Source organism: Notothenia rossii (genome assembly GCF_949606895.1).
Source record: "Notothenia rossii genome assembly, chromosome: 8".
In the NCBI taxonomy this organism is placed as follows: domain Eukaryota; kingdom Metazoa; phylum Chordata; class Actinopteri; order Perciformes; family Nototheniidae; genus Notothenia; species Notothenia rossii.
Window position 1 is genome coordinate 25374774 of NC_136906.1, and position 19520 is coordinate 25394293.

At 38.5% G+C, this 19520-nt stretch overlaps 1 protein-coding gene across 3 annotated transcripts; it reads right to left on the reverse strand.

Moving 5' to 3' along the window:
• Positions 1 to 192: 192 nt before the first annotated feature.
• On the reverse strand, positions 193 to 19316 carry LOC307015497 (dynein axonemal assembly factor 8). 3 transcript variants are annotated; one of them, XM_079644141.1, is made up of 29 exons: positions 19122 to 19316; positions 18907 to 19011; positions 18615 to 18803; positions 17936 to 18052; positions 17724 to 17826; positions 17512 to 17623; positions 17191 to 17439; positions 16898 to 17110; positions 16672 to 16813; positions 16408 to 16599; positions 16192 to 16326; positions 15917 to 16108; positions 15611 to 15718; positions 15388 to 15532; positions 14531 to 14813; positions 14094 to 14176; positions 13798 to 13952; positions 10236 to 10362; positions 9989 to 10120; positions 9753 to 9917; positions 8855 to 9148; positions 7864 to 8027; positions 7662 to 7773; positions 7030 to 7124; positions 6824 to 6938; positions 6022 to 6227; positions 5419 to 5504; positions 5255 to 5324; positions 193 to 4447 (listed from the first exon to the last, which is right to left on the reverse strand). In XM_079644141.1, exons 1-29 carry the CDS (start codon positions 19206 to 19208, stop codon positions 4379 to 4381), a joined length of 4245 nt encoding a protein of 1414 aa, XP_079500267.1. In that variant the 5' UTR covers positions 19209 to 19316; the 3' UTR covers positions 193 to 4378. The 3 variants fall into 3 exon arrangements, with proteins under 3 accessions (XP_079500267.1, XP_079500266.1, XP_079500268.1); XM_079644140.1 differs by having other exon boundaries at positions 8828 to 9148; positions 19122 to 19315; XM_079644142.1 differs by lacking the exon at positions 17191 to 17439 and having other exon boundaries at positions 8828 to 9148; positions 16898 to 17131; positions 19122 to 19315.
• Between the last annotated feature and the right edge of the window lie 204 nt (positions 19317 to 19520).

The following is a 19520-nucleotide window of genomic DNA, read 5'->3' on the forward strand; positions in this document are numbered from 1 at the left end:
TAACACTAAGGGGAGTTACTGATCGGAAAAACAGCAAAATTTGAAGTGTTTTCCAACAATATAAACTTTGCAGATTTTCTAAAGAAATCACATGTGTCTGTGAATCAGTGTTCCTCTTTAAGTGAAGCCACATTTTGATTAACATTATTTTTGAAATCCTCCCAGTCAAGCATCATTATTTTGACCAACTCGAGAAGTTAGATTTCTTCTAAAAGCACTTTGTTACCTGGGACTTTCTTAAAGGGTATATAGAATTGAGCTTTAAGCGGCTTTGCAGGTATCCTTTTTGTTGATTTCTAATTTCTAAGTGTTTTCTATATAAGCTAATGTCTGAAGCTTCTGAGTGTACTGTGAAACATCATTTAGATATTTCATGTTTCCTATTGTTAAATCATGGCATGGTTCAACATCTTATTAAGATTTCATAGAAAAGTATTTACTAGTTTCTACTTTCATAGTTAGATTTATAAAACAATTCAATCAAGCAAGTGCAAATGTAACATGCATTGAAGGCATAACCAGCAGCTGTAATGTCAGTAAGGCACATGCTACATGTTAAGGCTGTTTTTCAATCCGTTACTTTAGTTTTGTAGAGATGTCTATAGGCTAGCCTGTTAGAGAAGCATGTATTGTATTTGCTAAAAGCCTGAGATGGTGATTTTTGTAGGAATCTAGCCTCTTGACCTAGAACATATCGGCCTCTAACTCTAAAGTGCCTTCAGTGAAAAAGGTTATGTGTAGAATTGTCACAAGTATTCAAAGCTTGTGCAGTTTAACTTTGCAGAAGCATCAACATGCGTATGACTATATACGTGTATATATACATTTATGCCAGTGTATTTGGCCCAATCCCGTTAAGTATTTCAGCGGTAGATAATGGAAACAATGTCGTCGTCGTCCCCCGCCACACACTCATTCCTCGGCGTGGTGCTCTTTCGGTGCAGCTGCAGTCCTTGAAATTAGGTTTTTCAAATTCAACGCTTGGGAGTATGCAAACAGGACAGATGTATTTGTATAGCAACGTATTAAAAAATAATTTGTTTTAATTGTAATGATTTTTGCCGTGAATTGAGAGTTCTGTGGGTAAAGTGTAAGTTGGGTAGGTTCCTCTGTTTGAAATGACCTTCTACTGTGTTAAAGAAAAGATTATTCTTGCGTATTATTCAATATATAAAATCATGGTACACTTTTTGCTACTTCTTAATATGGGAAATATTTTAGCATTTAATGATGACGTTAAATTGCATAAAAAGCAGGCTGATCATTTCTAGTATTGCATGTTATGCGATATGTTAACCAGCTACAAAGAAAAGAGGGAAACACATTTCTGTGTCACTGCCAGGATATTTGTAATGACCTATTTTTAGTGTAGTAAAGGCTTAATAACTTCTACGAGCTTCGCTACTACTGGAAAAGGTATTCATGTAGTTTCTTGTTATTACATTTAGATGTTTGAATGTCGTTGTGCACAGCTCAGATTTGAAGAAACTCTCATCTGTCTGACTTGACTTGTTAATGATTTGTAAATCCATTCAGTCCTTTTGTATATCAATAAGAATGATGTCACAGATTGTACTGCCATAGATTGTCCCTTTAGGTTATTTTTGTCAGAATTATTTCCCCCATACGCTGAGTAGCAGTGTACGGAGAAGGGTCTGCTTTGCTTTAGCTGTGAAGCCAACTCAATGAATGATGTCGTGTGCGGAAAATCAACCAAAGTGGTGTTCTAGTAGCTTTCCAAATACGTTTTCAAAAGGGGAAATTACCCTTGGAATAAAACAATTTCTAAGATCTGCCTGTAGTCATGAAGGCCATCCAGATAAAACAAAAAATAAAATGGCTGTTTTTGGATGGATTTTTGCTGTAATACGTCATTCAGTAACGGCCCGTCCACACTACAGCTTAAAAAAAAGCTTGCCGGCGGGCGTGTCTGAAGGTCGACCAACATCCAATCACATGAATCTCCCGCCCCTGACACACAAGCAGCGGTTTGATTGGCTAGAGCTTGTACTGGCATATGATTTGATTGGCTGACGCTTCCATCGAAAGCTTCAGAAGCTTCAAAAGTTGAACATTGCTCAACTTTTGCAGCCTGAAACGCCAGGAAAGCTCCGCTCTGCTACCCACAATTCAGTTCGGCGAAAAGCGAGGCAACGTCGAAGCTGTAGTGTGGACGGGCCGTTTAGACTTCCTGGTAGAGAGTAACCAACAGGAATATGCCAATGGCTTTTGCTTACAACATCAATGGACTCATTTTCTGCAGATTTACCAAAGACCTAAACTGTTGTTCTTTGTTTTTGTACTACATTTCATTTTTTTTTATTATTTCAGTAAGGACACCTAAATAGATTTTTTTTTTTTAAGTAATCACCTAGTACCTTAAATAGATAATGTTCATCAAAAGTGCATGGGTCCTTATAAAATGTGTATTTGTATATTTGATTTTTGTGCTATGTATACATTAATGGCAGGTTTGTGCAATACTGGCTAGCACAAGCCGACTTGAGTGAGGATTCAGTGTCAGTTTAATGTCGTCTACAGTGAAGGAATGTCACCGTGATGACATTTGTGCTTCGGAAGTGGCCATGTAAACGGTTTGTCGTTTTAGCTTCACGAATAATCTCAATCACTTTGGAAATTGATGGTTATGCATTATATGCTGTTATGGTAGGCCTACAGTGAACGGTGCTTTTTCTCTCTGACTCTTTGTTTTCTATCTCTTTGAAGCTGTGGTCCAAATGAGTTTTTGTACAATGACGGGACAGGTGATGATTGTGACAAACGTTAATGGCAGATACAGACATATAATTCAAACTGAGTTCTTGTTATGATAATTGTTTGTCTCTCTTGTGGTCTACTCACCCCAATTCAAGTTTTTTTTAACATGAAAGAAACATTCACTTGATAAGCACAGCTCGCATTTCTTTAGATTTGTTCAATTTATCTAACGGACCAATTACTTTCAAGTACATCTGTGCCTTTAATAATCGCATTCTATTGATTGGTATCCAGAGAAGATGTCAGAAGATGAGACACATTTGCTCTCAAATTGCTTAATTAGATCCAAAATTCCAGTGCCTTACGATATTTAGACCATTCTGTGAACGCTAGATGACCCTCGAGGATTCAGGCCACATGAGCTGAATGAAAAACGGCTGTAATTGAAAAATAATCGTGTATCTCAGTCTGTATTTGCCATACGATAAAAAAACAAAACGCAGCAATACTTGCTGAACTGCCATTCAATTCATTTTGATCTCAATGAGTCATTTGGCACCAAAAAGTCAATTTGTTTGTTAGAAAAGCACCAACGGGGAAGACTCTTGTAAATTAACTGTAATAGATGTATCATTATGCTCTGCATTGGAATAGTTTAATCATTATTGTTAGTTGTTTTTGTTTTTTTATTATTATGAAAGATGGGGCCTGAAGATTTATGCAATCTTGTACATGTAAATGATGGAGCTGTTCAAATTAAGCAAAATGCTAGAACGACACGTGTTGTCAAACGTAAAGAATTTGAATGGGGAACCAGCTTACACTTTAGAAAATGTCATGTTATTTTAACATTGAAGCCCTGAAATATTGAATGTATTGTTCTAAATGAGATATTCAATGATAGGTCACTGGATATTATGGAGCGCCGGTCATTCATTATGATGTAGCATCTAGTTGTGAACCGCTCGCTATTCAATAAAATTAGAACTCAAACAAATAAAGGTTTGCAAGTTTCTATTGGTCAGCATAACGAGGAAGGATAAGGAAAGAAATGTCTTTTTCTTAGTGATTTAAAAAATAATTAGTTACATCTGAGGAAAGTGCATTTCTGGGATTATTTACTGAACAACAGTGGGTTTAGATCTTATTTATAGAATAATCAATATGTCCCTTGTTTTGTGACCAGCTGTATGGATATGTAGGAAATTCTCTACTGATAGTCTTAGAAATGATTCTCTTGGTATATTGATATGTTTTGTGTTGTGAACACAGAAATAGGTGCAAGTCTTAGTAAATTAGTTCTTTTCTACATTGAGGATTGTGTACAGCATATTTTCTGTAGTGTATCACTAGTTGAACACTTGTTGAATTGTTACACTACAGTTATGCAATGGTTTACAGAGTTATCACAATTATTTTTATCATCTTGAAAATTAAAATAATTTTTCATTTGAAATGTGTGAATACTTTTTGTCTCAAACACAATTTTGGAAATACTGAATCTGACACAAAAGAAGAAGAAGTGGAAACCAGGGATAACACTTTATTCAGAACAGCAACTTGGAAACGTGGATATTTTCTGAATAATTTGAATTTTAAATTACATATTTCGTAACATAATATAAAAAGGCTGACTAATACATTGGCATACTTTTACATTTTATGGCACATTTGTTTGGCACTTCTCTGTTGACAAGTCATCAAATAGAAAGCCCATCAGCTGCTCGGCCTGGAGGAGAAACAACATATTCCTGTTAAGGTGACATACCATAATAAAATAACATCATGAAAGTACAACACATCTCAACACCTGGGTGGTTTACATAATGCAGCTACTACCTGTTAATGCTCATTCATTAACCCTCCTATTGTCTTCTTCCCCCCCCCCCCCCCCCCTTCATTTGGTGTTCACGGTCAAATTTGACCGGTCCTGTTTTAACTGCTATTACATTAACACAAAAACCATTAATCATCACCAAATTTCATTTAACACCCTTTCAAACTGTAAGTATTGTATCAGACTACTGGTACACATGAAAAACTGTAGTAAATATACAAAGAATAAACATTGAACATGTATTGCGTGTACCAGGTGTGATCCATGTTGGGGGATGGGCACATAAGAGCGGGAAATGGGTCAAATTGTTCTGTGTGTGTGTGTGTTTGTGAGTGCCAGGTGTGATTCACATGGGGGGATGGGCACGTAAGGGGGGGGAACACATCTAGAGTATGTATGTGTGTGGGTGTGTGTGTTTTTTGTGTCTGATCCGGATGGTTACTAATTCCTTTTCTTTATGGCGTTCATTTTTGGCTGGGAACACCATGGGTGTTACAAAGTTGACTAAATCATCCAAAATTCAATGAAAGTGATGGTCAGCAATTTTATATGTTCAAATGTCTACTGTGAAGGATATCTTAAAGCCTTAATGCAACCGAATCTAAAACAAAAAAGTTATGATTGATGAAAGTAGTAAATCAGTCAGATTTGACCCGAACACAACAGGAGGGTTAAGAGTAAGTAAATCAAGTAATTTACCTCTTTCTGAGTCTCTGGGTAGATCATCATTTCCCCCACTTGTTCCAGGTCTGTCCTCTCCTTGTAAATACTAATGTCACAATGAAAGTAATATTAAACACATGAATATGTATAAATATGCTACATGCACACACAATAGATTTTAATTGTGTTTTTTTTAATACCTTTCAAGGATTGAGTTAAAACCGGTCACAACAGCTTTCCCTTGCAGAGCCACGATGAGACAGGGTGCCGCGGGAAGATGGGACCACTAAGCAGAGACAGGAGACAAGGGGATTCAGTACAAATAAAGCTCTGGTTAAGTACAATTCATAAGTTAAGAAAGAGTCTGTCAGCAGTATGAGTCCTAATTTCCAAATCTTACTCAAATGAAGAAATAAAAAAAAGTGCTGAAGCAAAAGTATAAATGCTGAATGGCCCACATGTAATATTACTGAATTATGTGATTATAGAGTGATGCGTTAATGTGTTTATGACTCATACTGCTGGTTAGATTTAAGCTATGCTAATGCATCATTATTTTTACATTTTGCACAAATAATCTGAATCCAAAGTAATAACAAACAAATATATGTTGTTAAGTAAAAAGCACAATGTTCCTATCCAAAGTATAGTAGAGAAAGTAGCATATATTTACAATACTTAAGTAAATTGAGTTCTTCAGGATTGTACTTAACCACAGTACTTGAGTAAATGTATATACTTAAACTCCATCACTGTGAGACAATGAGCTCTAAAGCTAGTCGGTTTAATGATGGTCTTCTCACCCCTTCCTCTCCTCTGGAGGACATCAGGGTCTCAGCGATGTGTCTCCTCTGCTCAGGGTCCAGCAGGCTCATCCTCCCAACCACCAGATGGCACCCCCGCCCCAGCAGCCGCTCCAGCAGCTCCAGGTGGGGGGGAGCCCCGCTGAGAGGGGGGGCGTTTACCGGTATCAGCAGACAGGTCGTCTGCCAGGCAGAGCTGTGTAGACCTGGTACCAACAAACAAGAGAGACAACATTTGTTTTGTCCATGACTAACAAGGTCATCTGGAAGAGAGTCATATTTCAACATCCAGTCGCTGCCAAAGTCTCAATAAATGATGAAGTAAGACCTATTTCACTTTAATAAATGATTGAGCTCCCCAACATTTGATGATTTGATTTTAAAGTGTGAATGTAATGCCAAGAAATCCTGCACAGCCAATGCAACAACTAAAGTTATCAATGCATTTAGCAGAGGTGGGAAGTAGTGGAGTACAAATACTTTGTTACTGTGCTTCAGTAGTATATATTTCTAGTATCAGTACTTTACTCCACTACTTATTTTTCTGACGACTTTTTACTTTTACTTCACAAATACCTGTACTTTCTACTTCTTACATTTATGGGTACTTTTTACAGTACATTTCGAAGCAAATACTTCTTTACTTTTACTTGAGTAAAGAAGTTCATTCAGTACTTCTACTTTTACCAGAGTATTTAAACATGAGTATCTGTACGTCTACTTGAGTAAAGGATGTGTGTACTTTTGCCATCTCTGGCATTTAGTCTGATAATAAAAATAAAACAAGACATTTAGTCCACACCTCCATTATGTCCCGCTGCCATGGAAGGTGCCCCCCCCTCCTGGTCCACAGAGGCCCGAGTGCAGCTCTGCCCCCGCTCCAAAGAGGCTGAAGGGTCTGAGCGCAGGCTGAGTATCTGAGAGGAGAAACCGAGCACAAACTGAATGTCTTTGATCTGTAGAAAGGGCCACCTCAGTTCTGAGTAGTCCTGTGTGTGACATGCATACCTGCTCCTGTCTCATTGTGCTGCTCTCAGAACAGCACAGCCCCTCTGGAAAGAGCCTCCTCACATCCTGAATCGCTTTCTGATGTGATGCCGATCCTAAAATAGTTCATAATTAATAATAATAATTAATTACATGTATTTTAGCGCTTTACATTACATATTACATATATTAGACATGTATCAATGAATACTGTGGACAATCCCCACAGAAGCAAATTAGGGTGAAGTGTCTTGCCCCAGGACACAACGGCATGTTGACTGCAGTGGCGGTCGAGTTGGGATTCGAACCGGCGCCCCAAATATTGGCTTTACAAACACTTAAAGAACGGCAATGCAGGTTTATATGGATGCACAATATTATTTCTTTTTTTAGCCAATACCCTCAACCTTTAATTTCCTGGTTCGAATGGCCAACGCTGATATGATGACTGATTGTTTCCAAAAAAAATTCATAAACTCTATTCTATCTGAATTTTACATAATAATATCACTTTACCAAATGTAAGTCTATAATTTATCAGTTCAAAATAATATATATTGTGCATCCCTTATTTGTATAGAACATAATAACAATGCACTTGTATATTATTATATACATAGAAATATAACACAGTATGCAGAACAGGGACGTACCATAGATGCCAGTGTTTGAATGAGCCACATCCAGCAGCTTCGTCACGGCCCCCTCCCCCTGCAGGCAGAGAGCCAATGAGGGGCCAGAGCACATGTACTCCACATCAGGGTCCTGCACAAAACAATTTACACAAATATCAAGGCTGAGGAATGTTGATAGTAGCACAGTGTATTTGTCGGGCAGATCATATTTCTTAGTTACATCTTCTGCAGACAGCAGTGAGGAGGCCGTGTGTTTGTCCAGAGTCAGGATGCGCAGGCCCACCAGAGAGAGGCCCCTCAGCTGCAGGGTGTGCACGGTTTGAGCCACACTTTGATTCCAGACTGTTGGCTTGAGCAGGCACACAGTGAGCAGCGTCTGAGGCTCTGAACAGGAGAGGGAATGTTCCAAAATGATATTCAAGACATGCCGCTTTAATACAGTCTTAAACACAACTATGTGCCCAAAAAAGTTAGATCTTGTATACATATAATAATACAGTTCTCCAGTATTATACACAAGCCTGGGCTGCACAAAATATACTGGTCCTCAGATTTAGATTTAACTTGTGGGACGGTGTACTAGGACTATTTAAGGTAAAAAACAAAATGGAGCCAGAGGAAAAAGTCTCAGTTTCCAAGATTAAAGTCGAAAAATGTATTAGAAAAGAATCAGATACCATCTGAGGTTTTTAAGTCCCATTTAGGAACGTTTTTGTCCACTAGCAAATTACAACAAATAAATGTCATTCTTATTTCCTGTGTTCCGTAGTTTTTAGAAATCTACATTAAGCTATCACTACATAATCAACATAATATCACAACAGGCTCAACATGCTTGCGGTAATAAGAATTACATTTGATTTTAAGATCAGGTTGTTTTTGCTTTAAACACAAGAGAAGATAGAAGTGCGTAATGAGCACTGTCTTTCATCTTCGGTCTCAATGACTTCAAACCAGATCATCCCTCAAGAGATGAAGCTGTGGATTCTAATGTTTTGTTTCTACAGCACTGAACTTTATTATATTTTTTATTTGACTACCGGTATATTTTTTTTCTTATTTTTTAATGTTATCATAGTGTTCTTAAAACAGTTCTGGATCTGTTTTTTTTCCTTTTTTCTTTTCTTTTAATGTACTGTATGCACAACGACACCAAGTCAAATTCCTCGTACGTGTCAACCTACCTGGTAATAAACCCGTTTCTGACCTACCAGCAATCATCTCATTCTGGAAGAAGAAGAGGGAGGTTTGTCTGAACGCCACTTCCTGTGTGGGGGACATCAGGATGCTGAGGTTACCGGGGTAATCGTTTGGTAGAAGGTTTCTCAGTGAAGCAAAAGCATCCACCCATCTGAGAGCACACAGGAGGGCGGGGGGGGCCATCAGGGAGTCCAGGCTGTCGTTATAGAGCTTCTCTCCCACCTCGTACGGACTCAGCTCCTGAGCCTGCAGCCGTGTCAGCGCAGGCAGCCACTTCAGAGCAAGCAGATCCAATCCTTTTCCACCTTGAATATCAATTTAAAAAACATTGCAACTATTGAAAAATACAGATGTGAGGTAAGATAAAGGCACACTATGTGTATTTCTTCAATTAGGGGTCTCTCAATCAAACCAACAACAGAACACGGGTGACTTTGTGAACTATGTTTCTCTGATAACTTCAGATCTAGATGTCTAATGACTAACATCCATGATTTTGTAAAAAATGTATAGTTAAAAAATACCAAGATCAAAGAAATGTAGTTTAAAAGTGGTTCTTAAAACCGAATAAAAGGTTAATTTATGGCAGCTTCTAGCAGATAATCACCATGCTGCAAAACTACAGAGAATTAAAGGCATCAATCATCAAGAACATAATTTTAACGCATCATTTACGTAGGTAAACAATGTAACACAATATATAACATCGGTCTAGTAATTTTAAGACATCTTAATGTGGAATAGTTACATATTAACGCTTTAAAAGAATTCTGATGAAACACTTCCCCGCATACTTGCTAATCTGTTTGTTTGTTAAGCTGTGTAGACTGCGGTGTGTGTTTAATAGTGCATTTTGTTTGTTTAGTGCCACCTCCAGTTCTAAGTAGGACAATCTGTCCTCAAACCCACCGTCTGGCCCTCCTGTCAGCGCTCTGTGTAGGAGGCTCAGACCCCGGGTCATGTCCTTCCCACTCAAGGTCAAAACCACCACCTGGTCCACCTCAGGGTCGGGTGGGCACCTCTGATGGGACAGGATCACAGTGGAAGGGTCTGGCACCGCCCACATACACCTGACTAAGAGGAAAATGAACATTAGAAACAGAGGATAGTGTACTTCTTCTGGACTTTGAACACACGTTGCTCACCAAAGATGTGGTGCTGGTGACTGCTGTAAGGCACAGTGTGGAACCAGGAGCTTGGTTCTACTGTGTCAACACCATCAGGTCCAGAGTGGATGCTACCCAGAAGCCTTTGTGCCTTAAGTTCTCTCATTAGGGCTGAAACAAAAAAGGAACTGCAAGGTTGTTCTATTGTTCAATTGAAAAAGTAACTTTCAATATGATTAATGTAGATTAATTACGCTGTAGATATCATTTGAGATGGTGTACGGACCTGCTGGCAGACTGACACTGTGGTGCGCTGCATTTTCTTTCCTCAGTAACAACACCAGACAGTGAGAGGGTGACTCCAGTTGATCCTGATCCAGGGTCAGAGGATGAGGACTGCAGAACACAGGTGCCTAGATAAAACACACACAGATTGTGATTAAAAAGATCCAAAATATTTGTTTTCTCAGACCTCACCAGCAGTTAACTTGGCCCACATTGAGGTGCATTTGCCTCAAAGGCCACAATTGTTCCATCAGCAGCTCCAAGGTCTAGCAAAAATACATTCTCCTTTTAAAGGGGCCCTATTATGCTTCCTTTCAGGTTCCATCATTGTTTTGTGTGTCTCTACTGTGACATGTTTACATGATTTAATGTTCACAAAGTTCCTCTTTTCACCCTATTTGAAACGCGAGCCCAGTCTGCTCTGATTGGCTAGCTGACCAGCTCTTTGATGATTGGTTAATAATCACGTACAATGTGTTAGAGAGCTAGCGGTGTTACATAATGTCACTATGTTATGGAAGTAAACAAAGGACTACAATGGAGGAGTTTTAGGCAGGGATGGGAGAGAAACTCCCTCTGGAGGAAACTTGGATTTTAGCCTTAACAGACCATTTACATGCACTAAAACATATAACACACTGCAGGAAAGGGAAAACCCAAAAAAGCGCAATAGGGCCCCTTTAATATCTGTAAGTGTCTCCAGTAAATATTACATTTCCCTACAACTATAGTAGTTGTGTACAATATAAAATATATTCCTTAATTATTACCCAGCTAGCGGGGAACGTTCTCACAACTTTGGCTAACGTTACCTATTGGTTCTAACAAGGTTTTAAAGAAACGTTTTTAATCTGATGTTCAAAGAACCTTTTTAGGATGTTTATTTGTTCAAATAATGTTTCTATAAGGTTTAAGGTTAACTAAGACATAATGTTTTAACTGCAACATTAAGAGGATGTTTTGAGGATGTTATTAAGGCCTGAGATGACAGAAAGTTTTTTATAAAACGTTCCTTTAATGTGATATGTTAACAAAGGTGGAACGTTTTGCCTGCAACATTCTAAGGACGTGTTTTGGACGTTGTTGGGTAAAACATTAAAGATGTTCTTTATAAAATGTGCCCTCAATGTGACATGATAACAAATGAAGAACATTTTCAAAGCAACATTCTGAAAATGTTTTCAGGATGTTATTGAGGCCTGAGATGAGAGAAAGGGTTGTATAAAATGTTCCCTCAATGTTACATGATAACAAATGAAGAACATTCTCCAAGAAACATTCTGAAAATGTTTTCAGGATGTTATTCTTTTTTTATAAGACGTTGCTGTTATGGCAAATATTAACACGGTCATGGTCAACGTCAGATTTATTTCTAGAGCGCTTTAAAAAACAAACTTGTTGCATTTGTTTGAAAAGGATGTTTTAAAAAAAATCTGATGTCACCATATTTTCCTTTTGACAAAAACAAACAAGCACGTAATTCATGATAAACTGTAAGCAGATATTACATGTTTGCGGTGGCATGTGTGAGTTCCCAGCTAGAAATGTTTGTTACTATTCGTTGTTCTAGGAATGTTTTCAGCGGGACGTTTTATTTTGGTTCCCAGAATGTTCTTCTGAAAGGTAGGATAACGTTCTCTAAAAACATTCTTGAAATGTTTGATGATAACTTTCTTAAGATGTATGAGCGCAAACATCTTAATAATAAGTGCCGTTCGAATTCTCTACATGATAGGAAAGGAGGTTTCAAACTTCCTTTATAAGCTCCTTTAGCTTAGGAACCACTGGACCTCCCTCACCGAGAGGAGAGGAGAAAATGCTGCCCCACAATGCCTTGCAGCCGCAGCATTTGCCGTCACAAAATAGTCGGTCGTTCACAGAAACAACCGATTATGACGGAGAAATTATATCATGAAACTTACGGTGCTTATTAAGCATTTTAAAACGTATGTGGTAAGTTGCCAAAGTGCTTTGTTTTGAACGTTCATCAGTATTATAATCAAAAAGAGAAATATGAACGTTAGTTTTTACTGAAATGATTAAATAAAGTCAACATTTCACTGAGCTGTGTGGGGTTTGTTCAACTTTTAAAAGATGTTTGAATGGTGATGTACACAGTGATAGATGTTAAGGACTAACGTTTATAATAAATACATCCCAGCTAGAGGGGAATGTTCTCACAACTCTCATAACTTTACCTATAGGTTCTAATAAGGTTTTAAATAAACGTTTTAATCTGATGTTCACATAACCTTTTTAGGATGTTTATTATTTCAAATAATGTTCCTATAAGGTTTAAGGTTAACTAAGACATAACGTTTTAACTGCAACATTCAGAGGATGTTTTGAGGATGTTATTGAGGCCTGAGATGACAGAACGGTTTTTTATAAAAACGTTCCTTTAATGTGATATGTTAACAAAGGTGGAACGTTTGCCTGCAACATTCTAAGGACGTAGTTGTATAAAATGTTCTCTCAATGTTACATGATAACAATTGAAGAACATTCTCCGTAAAAAAAAATTGAAAATGTTTTCAGGATGTTATTCTTTTTTTTATAAAAAAAGTTTCTAATAAACAAATGTTACTTTCACTAGCTGATTCCGTGTCATCCTTTTACATGTGTTAATAGTCAAATTCCAATAGCTAAATAAAATATCATAATCATCCTAATGACCACAGTGGTCAGTCCACTTACCCAGGAATTTTGAGTTGAACAATTGCAGGAATATTATGTCTTTATGTTCTAATAATGTAAACATATTTTAGTAAATTGTTACCATAAAACATTTGCATAATTTGTTAACATAAACCATGTTATCCTTCTCTAAAATAATAACATTCTGGCAACATAAACAATCTAACTTGCAGCTGGAAATGTTTTAATAACAGTAGGGCATCATGTTCTAACAATGTTATCAAAAACATTTTAAGAATGTTTTTAGAGAACGTTATCCTACCTTTCAGAAGAACATTCTGGGAACCAAAATAAAAGCTTCTGGCGAAAACTTTTTAAGAATAGTAGGGCATAATGTTCTAACAATGTTTTCAAAAACATTTTAAGAAGGTTATCACCAAACATTTTAAGAATGTTTTTAGAGAGCGTTATCCTACCTTTCAGAAGAACATTCTGGGAACCAAACAAAAACTTCCCGCTGAAAACGTTTTAAGAATAGGAGGGCATAATGTTCTAACAATGTTATCACCAAACATTTTAAGAATGTTTTTAGAGAACGTTATCCTACCTTTCAGAAAAACGTTCTGAGAACCAAACAAAAACTTCCCGCTGAAAACGTTTTAAGAATAGGAGGGCATAATGTTCTAACAATGTTATCACCAAACATTTTAAGAATGTTTTTAGAGAACGTTATCCTACCTTTCAGAAAAACGTTCTGGGAACCAAACAAAAACTTCCTGCTGAAAACCTTCCAAGAACAATGACTGTAACGTTCTCAGAATGTTTTTAGAACCAAACATTTCTAGCTGGGTAGCTTTGGTAATAATAATATTGTATCTTTATATTATACACACTGTTTTCCTCAAAGTCTGAATGTCTAATTCTACCTGCAGGCTGGAGAGACCCAGGGCTGCCGCTCCACTGCTCTGCAGCTGCAGCCTCTGCACCCCCAACAGTCTGAAGCCTCTGAGCTCACACACAGCCAACAGCTGGGCGAAGCAACATGGAGGCACGGCTGGAGAGACCACCAGGAGAAGGTCAGCTGTAGGGGGGAGAGAAGGATTAGCAACCCCACTCAAGTAAACATATTTCATCCTTACCAACACAAGTAAAGATGGAATTGAAATTTGGACAGAAGCCAGTTTTCGAACGTTGTCCTAACGGCTCCGGCTCCATGTTGTACCTTTTGTTGTCGCACACAGTAAGGACGGTGAACTGCTTGAATTGAACAGGGTGTCTTCGATTCTGTCTTTTGATGGATCCACTCTACAAACAAAATAAGGCGCCTGGAAATTAGTCTATTCAAATAAAAAGCAGTTAATGAAGGTAATATAATTTGTTATGTCCTTAGAAACACTCTTTAGGCCTGATAAGATTCTGGTTATAGAATGTTATAATTGTTAACGCCTGCCTGCAAAAGTCACGATAGGGTGTCAGCTTTTTATATTTCTTTTGATGTTAATATTTATAAAAAGAAATGTTAAGAACATTTTTCGAACAATTACCATTTCAAAAATGTGCTAACCCTGTTTTTTTCAATTCGCACCACCAAATATATAATTAAAGAAAACATGTTGTTGTTGTTGTTGTTGTGCTTTTTATAATTTCTTGACAACAAACCTAGTTATTGGCCGGTTGTGATTCGGAGCACTTCCTCCTGGAATTCTTCCTGAAAACCAGAAGCACAGCTCCCTGTGGACCCCACTAGCCTTTGGAGGGGGGTAGAAGAGGGCAGACTCTGGACCTCGGCAGTGTCGAGGGTCTAGACCTGTGTTTCTGAGCAGCAGAGGATCTAAGGAACTAGTTACATCTGCCAACACTTTGTAGGCATGAAGGCCACGGACAGCAAGGGCCAGAACAGGCTGGCAGAACTCATCTGTTCTCTGGATACCTGCTGCAGCATCTGTGAATCAGAAAATAATGACTATTTTAGCTCAATAAAGACACTGAAGAGGCCGAGGCCATAGTTGGATCCAGGACAACCAGCAATGAGCCAGAAGGAGAGTTATTGCAAAAACTCAAAATCTTGCCAAGTATATGAGTCCTATATCTAGTCAGAAGAGTCTTTACACCTGATATAAGACATAATAACTTCAGAAGTAACACTGCACTGAGATATAGGGTCTTGTTTGTAGACAATGCATCATCTTGTTAAATCAAATAATCTTATTTTGAGTTGTATCGCAGATGAAACACATATTATTTTACATATTTAGTAGAAAATCACCAGCTAACATCAGAAAACAGAACACTTTTGAGAATTTGCGGCCTACTTTGTCAGACACCATTTCCTGATTCTGGTCAAATAAAGTTCAAAATAAGTTCTCCCAGCTAATTACAAGATCTGATTTATCTAAATATCCCTTATTTCAAGAAATCTTACCAAGCACATTTTCACTTATTGTTTAACTTGTTTTTGGAGCAGCATGTTTTCCAGTGTGAGTATTTGATCAGCAGATGCTTTTAGTTATGCCTACCCTCTCTGCCACCCAGGAGCTCCTGTGGTGGATAGAGGAGCCTCAGACCACACACATCCAGCCCTGAGTGGAGGATAAGCTGGAGGGTGTAGTGTGTCATGAGGGGATCTAGGAAGAAAGCTCCGCGCCCCAGAGCGACTGAAACCTGCAGCAAAAATAAAAGCAGAATATTCAGCGTTACTTTGCCTCTGATCCTGCACTTCTGAGGGTATCATATACTCACCTCAGTGTGCAGCTCCTGTGCACTCTCCCTCCCCTTACACACACGCTCCTGAGTCTCCAGAGTCTGCCAGTAAAACCCTGGGCTGAGGCTAAATGTCCGAACTATAACCTGAAATACAAGATAACAGCATACAGAATCACAATGCAAAATCAGTGCTTTACAAATGATGTCAAAGGGGATTTATGCTCATTCCGGGTTCATACTTTAGTTTTAGGCTTCTTGACTCCGCATACCCAAATGAATGTACTGTCAAAGTGAGTTTTTCATGATTTGTTCTTTTGAATCACACTTTCTGAAGCCAATTACCGTTCTGTCTGTGGTGGTGGAGATGAAACAGTTCAAACAGGAGGAGGGCAGATCGATGGGTGAGGCGTAGGTTTGTTGGTCCAGCACGTTCTTCAGCTGAGGAAGCCAGTGGGCGATCTGAGTGAGCAAAGTCTCAGAGAGGAACCGGCACACATGGTTATAGAACCGCGTGTGGATGTCTCTGTCCCTTTTCTGCCAAGCAAACAAAGTGAGGAAGAGCATCAGCACTGACATTATAAAGCCTACAGATGTAACGCTTTTGTTTGTCTACTCACCCTTGGCGTGTACGTTTGCCGAGCCACGGCTAAAACGTGCAGAGCCAGTCCATCCTCTGTCCACAGCTGCTGAAGGCCTGCAACCCAGAATGGGACCTCTGCACTACCCTCCTCTTCATCATGTTGTGGGACAGCCTAACACACACAAACAAGTGACTCTTAGATATTGTGGCGATAACAAACACTGTGCACACATTAGGAGAACTGCTCACTCACCAAAGACAGAAACCAAGCCACTAAAGTGTTGTAGACGTCTGGTTTGGACGGAGCTGGATTTCGATGTTTGTTCCTCCCATGAGCCCTTGCTCCGACTGTACCAGGAGTTGATAGGTCGACAATCAGCAGCATACACCCCTTACTTTCAATATCTGCTGATAGTGTACAGATTGTTTGTAGATGAGATGCCTCCTAAAAATAAAAGTGAAAATGAATGAAGGCCATTTTTGCAGGTTCAAGTTAGTTTTGTTTGGTGGCACTTACGAAATCATACAGAACGTCCGTCCTTTCAGCAGCTGGCTGCTTCTGATTGACAGATTTGGTTGGGCGATGTTTCTCCAGCTGCTTAAGAATCTCCCGTTGTTCATGTTGTAATGGTTTCCTAACTTGCTGTCTCGTTTGGTCCCTATAACAAATCAGCAATTTCATGGTTAAAATAGTCGTTTTTTTTCTCAATAAAGTGATGAATTTAAAAAGAAGAAACACATACCGCGGATGATTTTTTTCTTTGATTGCACTTTGCTGAGTTGTTTTGGGGCTTTCCATTTGAAGGTTTCTGTCAAACTGTACATGTGATGACTTTTTGGCATGGGGTATCTTCTCTTTTATATCGTCTGCTCCATTCCCTGGCACCGAAAATGCATTCTCATTTCTCCTCATCTCCCTGATTTTCTGGAGCAGCAGACTCTTGCCAGTGACTTCCCTGGTGGAGAAATGACACAAACTGAAACAAAATGTGCTAAACTGAAGCATGGCAAATGTTGATAATGTGGTTATATTGACCTATTTCCTGTCTGTGACCCAGCGTGCACATTAAGATTGGGTTTGTTTATACATGTAGAGGTTGTTGTCTGGTGGGTGTTGAGTTTGGCTGGTGACTTGGGCTCTGATGAAACATTTGGGGATGTTCTCTGTTGTTTTGTTGAAGTATTGACGCAACGCAGGTCAATATAAACCGTTGGACATTCCTTTTGGATCAGCTGCAGCTCGGCTTCAATCCTCTCCACTGATGTGTTGTTCACATTATTCTGTCTGCTTGAAACAAGTGATTTATTGTTATCATAATCTTACAAGTTCTGATCACAAAACCTCAATATGACTTACCTAATGTGGTTTAGGCCTTTTAAAGGCTTAGACATGGACTCAGTTGATTGGCTGCCACAGAAAGCAACTAGTCTCTCCATTATATTCTGCTGGGACTTGTTCTTTTCACCACCTATGTACAAAAAAGGTGTTGAATCTATTATATGTGATAGTAAATGTAATATATATCCCCATAATCATCCTATAGCTGCAAGGCGATACAAATGACTAACCTGCAAGTGCTTGTGAAGGTTCAGCTGACACACGTTGTCGCAGAGGCAACCCATCCTTTTTTAGATTTTGGAGGACTTCATCCAAGTCCCACTGATCAAGCCTCTGAATTGTGTTGTGTAACAAAACCAGGATTTTTTTAAATAATGAGAATATTTGTTCTCTATTAACGACAACTCTTTACTTCCTAACCTTTTGTACTTGCCCAACTCACCGCAAATGAGAGAAAGGGAAAACCCTCATTAGATTTAGTTTTGTCCACTTTTGGTTTTACGGAATCATTCAGCTTGGCTCCGTTCACCTGTAGAACGTCTCTCTTACAAGCGTCTCCCTTCAATATTAAAACAGAACATTTGAAAATTACTGCATACTCAACTGTGTTGGAAGAGGTATTCAGATTCTTTACCCTACAACCACACTGTAGAAATAGTGCACTACAAGTACATGTGCTGCATTCAGAACCTCTAAGAGTAGAGGAATGTTAATATTATCAGCAAAATATACCTTAAGTATTGAAAGTAAAAGTAGTCATTATGCAGCACATCATACCCTTTATATTTCTAGGTATTATGTCGATTAGATCCTCAGGTTTTTTAGCTTTGTTGTTTTCTAAGTATCTTTAAAAGTATTTTTTTTATATGCTCACAAACACATCCTGTTTTCGGCTTTAGAATGTGTTTCCCAGCTGATGGGAGGTCATTTTTTATTGAAATTTGAGGGGTTTTAAATAGCTCATTTAGCGTTAAAAACAAGATAACTTTCTCAACACAAAAAGGAACACTTCCTCCTTGAGTAGAAAGTAGAATATTTCTCTCTAAGATGTGGTGGTATAAGTACAGTTACATATTTCGATACACTTGTGTAAATAGTGGCTTTTGTTCAATAAAACACACCTGGACATCAACATCAGAGTGTTCTGTTTTCCACTGAGGGGCAGCAGCTCCTTGTGCTGTATCATCTTCTTCATCATCATCATCATCATCATCATGATCATCATCATCATCATCATCATCATCATCATCATGATCATGATCATCATCCAACTTCACTCTGTTTTCTGACCAGCAAGGTTTCATCAGCTTCTGATTGAGGAAACACACACACATGCCAGTGATTGCTAGTCAAGTTTGTTTGGGGGTCCTGAGTACCATTAACACAGTTGAAATCAAATTATAACCAACTCACCTCTGATTCATCATCACCCATTGAAAATAGGTCAAAGCCTTTCGGGACTTTCAGGGAAAGACCAGCTGGTCTCTGAAATACAGTGACGACTTCTTCATTTTCGGACTGTAATGTTAAGAAGTACCAGGTTATCATGTGGATGTTATTTGCCATTGTATGTAGCTTTTGTCAGTTAGCAAGCATACACAATTCAGGAGGGAAATACAAATACATACTGGCGAAGAATCGAAGTCGATGGTTGGTATATGTTGTTTCACCTTCTCCCGAATCGAATCCCAACAGGACGAATTATTTAAGTCCATAACAAGCGTTAAATAGATATAACAACTTCAGTTTAACCGCGAAGGTTCCGTTTATGTTCCGCATTGATTGTTTTAGGGTCTTTGGTCACCAGTCACCACGGCAACGGAAAACTTCCCTCTGCACGTGTGATCTGACAACAATGTTGCCTTCACGTGCTGTCAGAAATGTCGTAATTAACCAAGATAGATAGATAGATAGATAGATAGATAGATAGATAGATAGATAGATAGATAGATAGATAGATAGATAGATAGATAGATAGATAGATAGATAGATAGATAGATAGATAGATAGATAGATAGATAGATAGA

Bases quoted from the DNA above. Each gene is read 5' to 3' on its own strand.
- LOC307015497 (XM_079644140.1), bottom strand. From the start codon at position 19,208: ATGGACTTAAATAATTCGTCCTGTTGGGATTCGATTCGGGAGAAGGTG. The intron at 18,053-18,614 runs GTGTGTTTTATT...TTAATATTGAAG, and splicing joins ACTCTGATGTTGATGTCCAG to GGAGACGCTTGTAAGAGAGA. The intron at 17,111-17,190 runs GTCAATATAACC...TTTCTCCACCAG, and splicing joins GGGTCACAGACAGGAAATAG to GGAAGTCACTGGCAAGAGTC.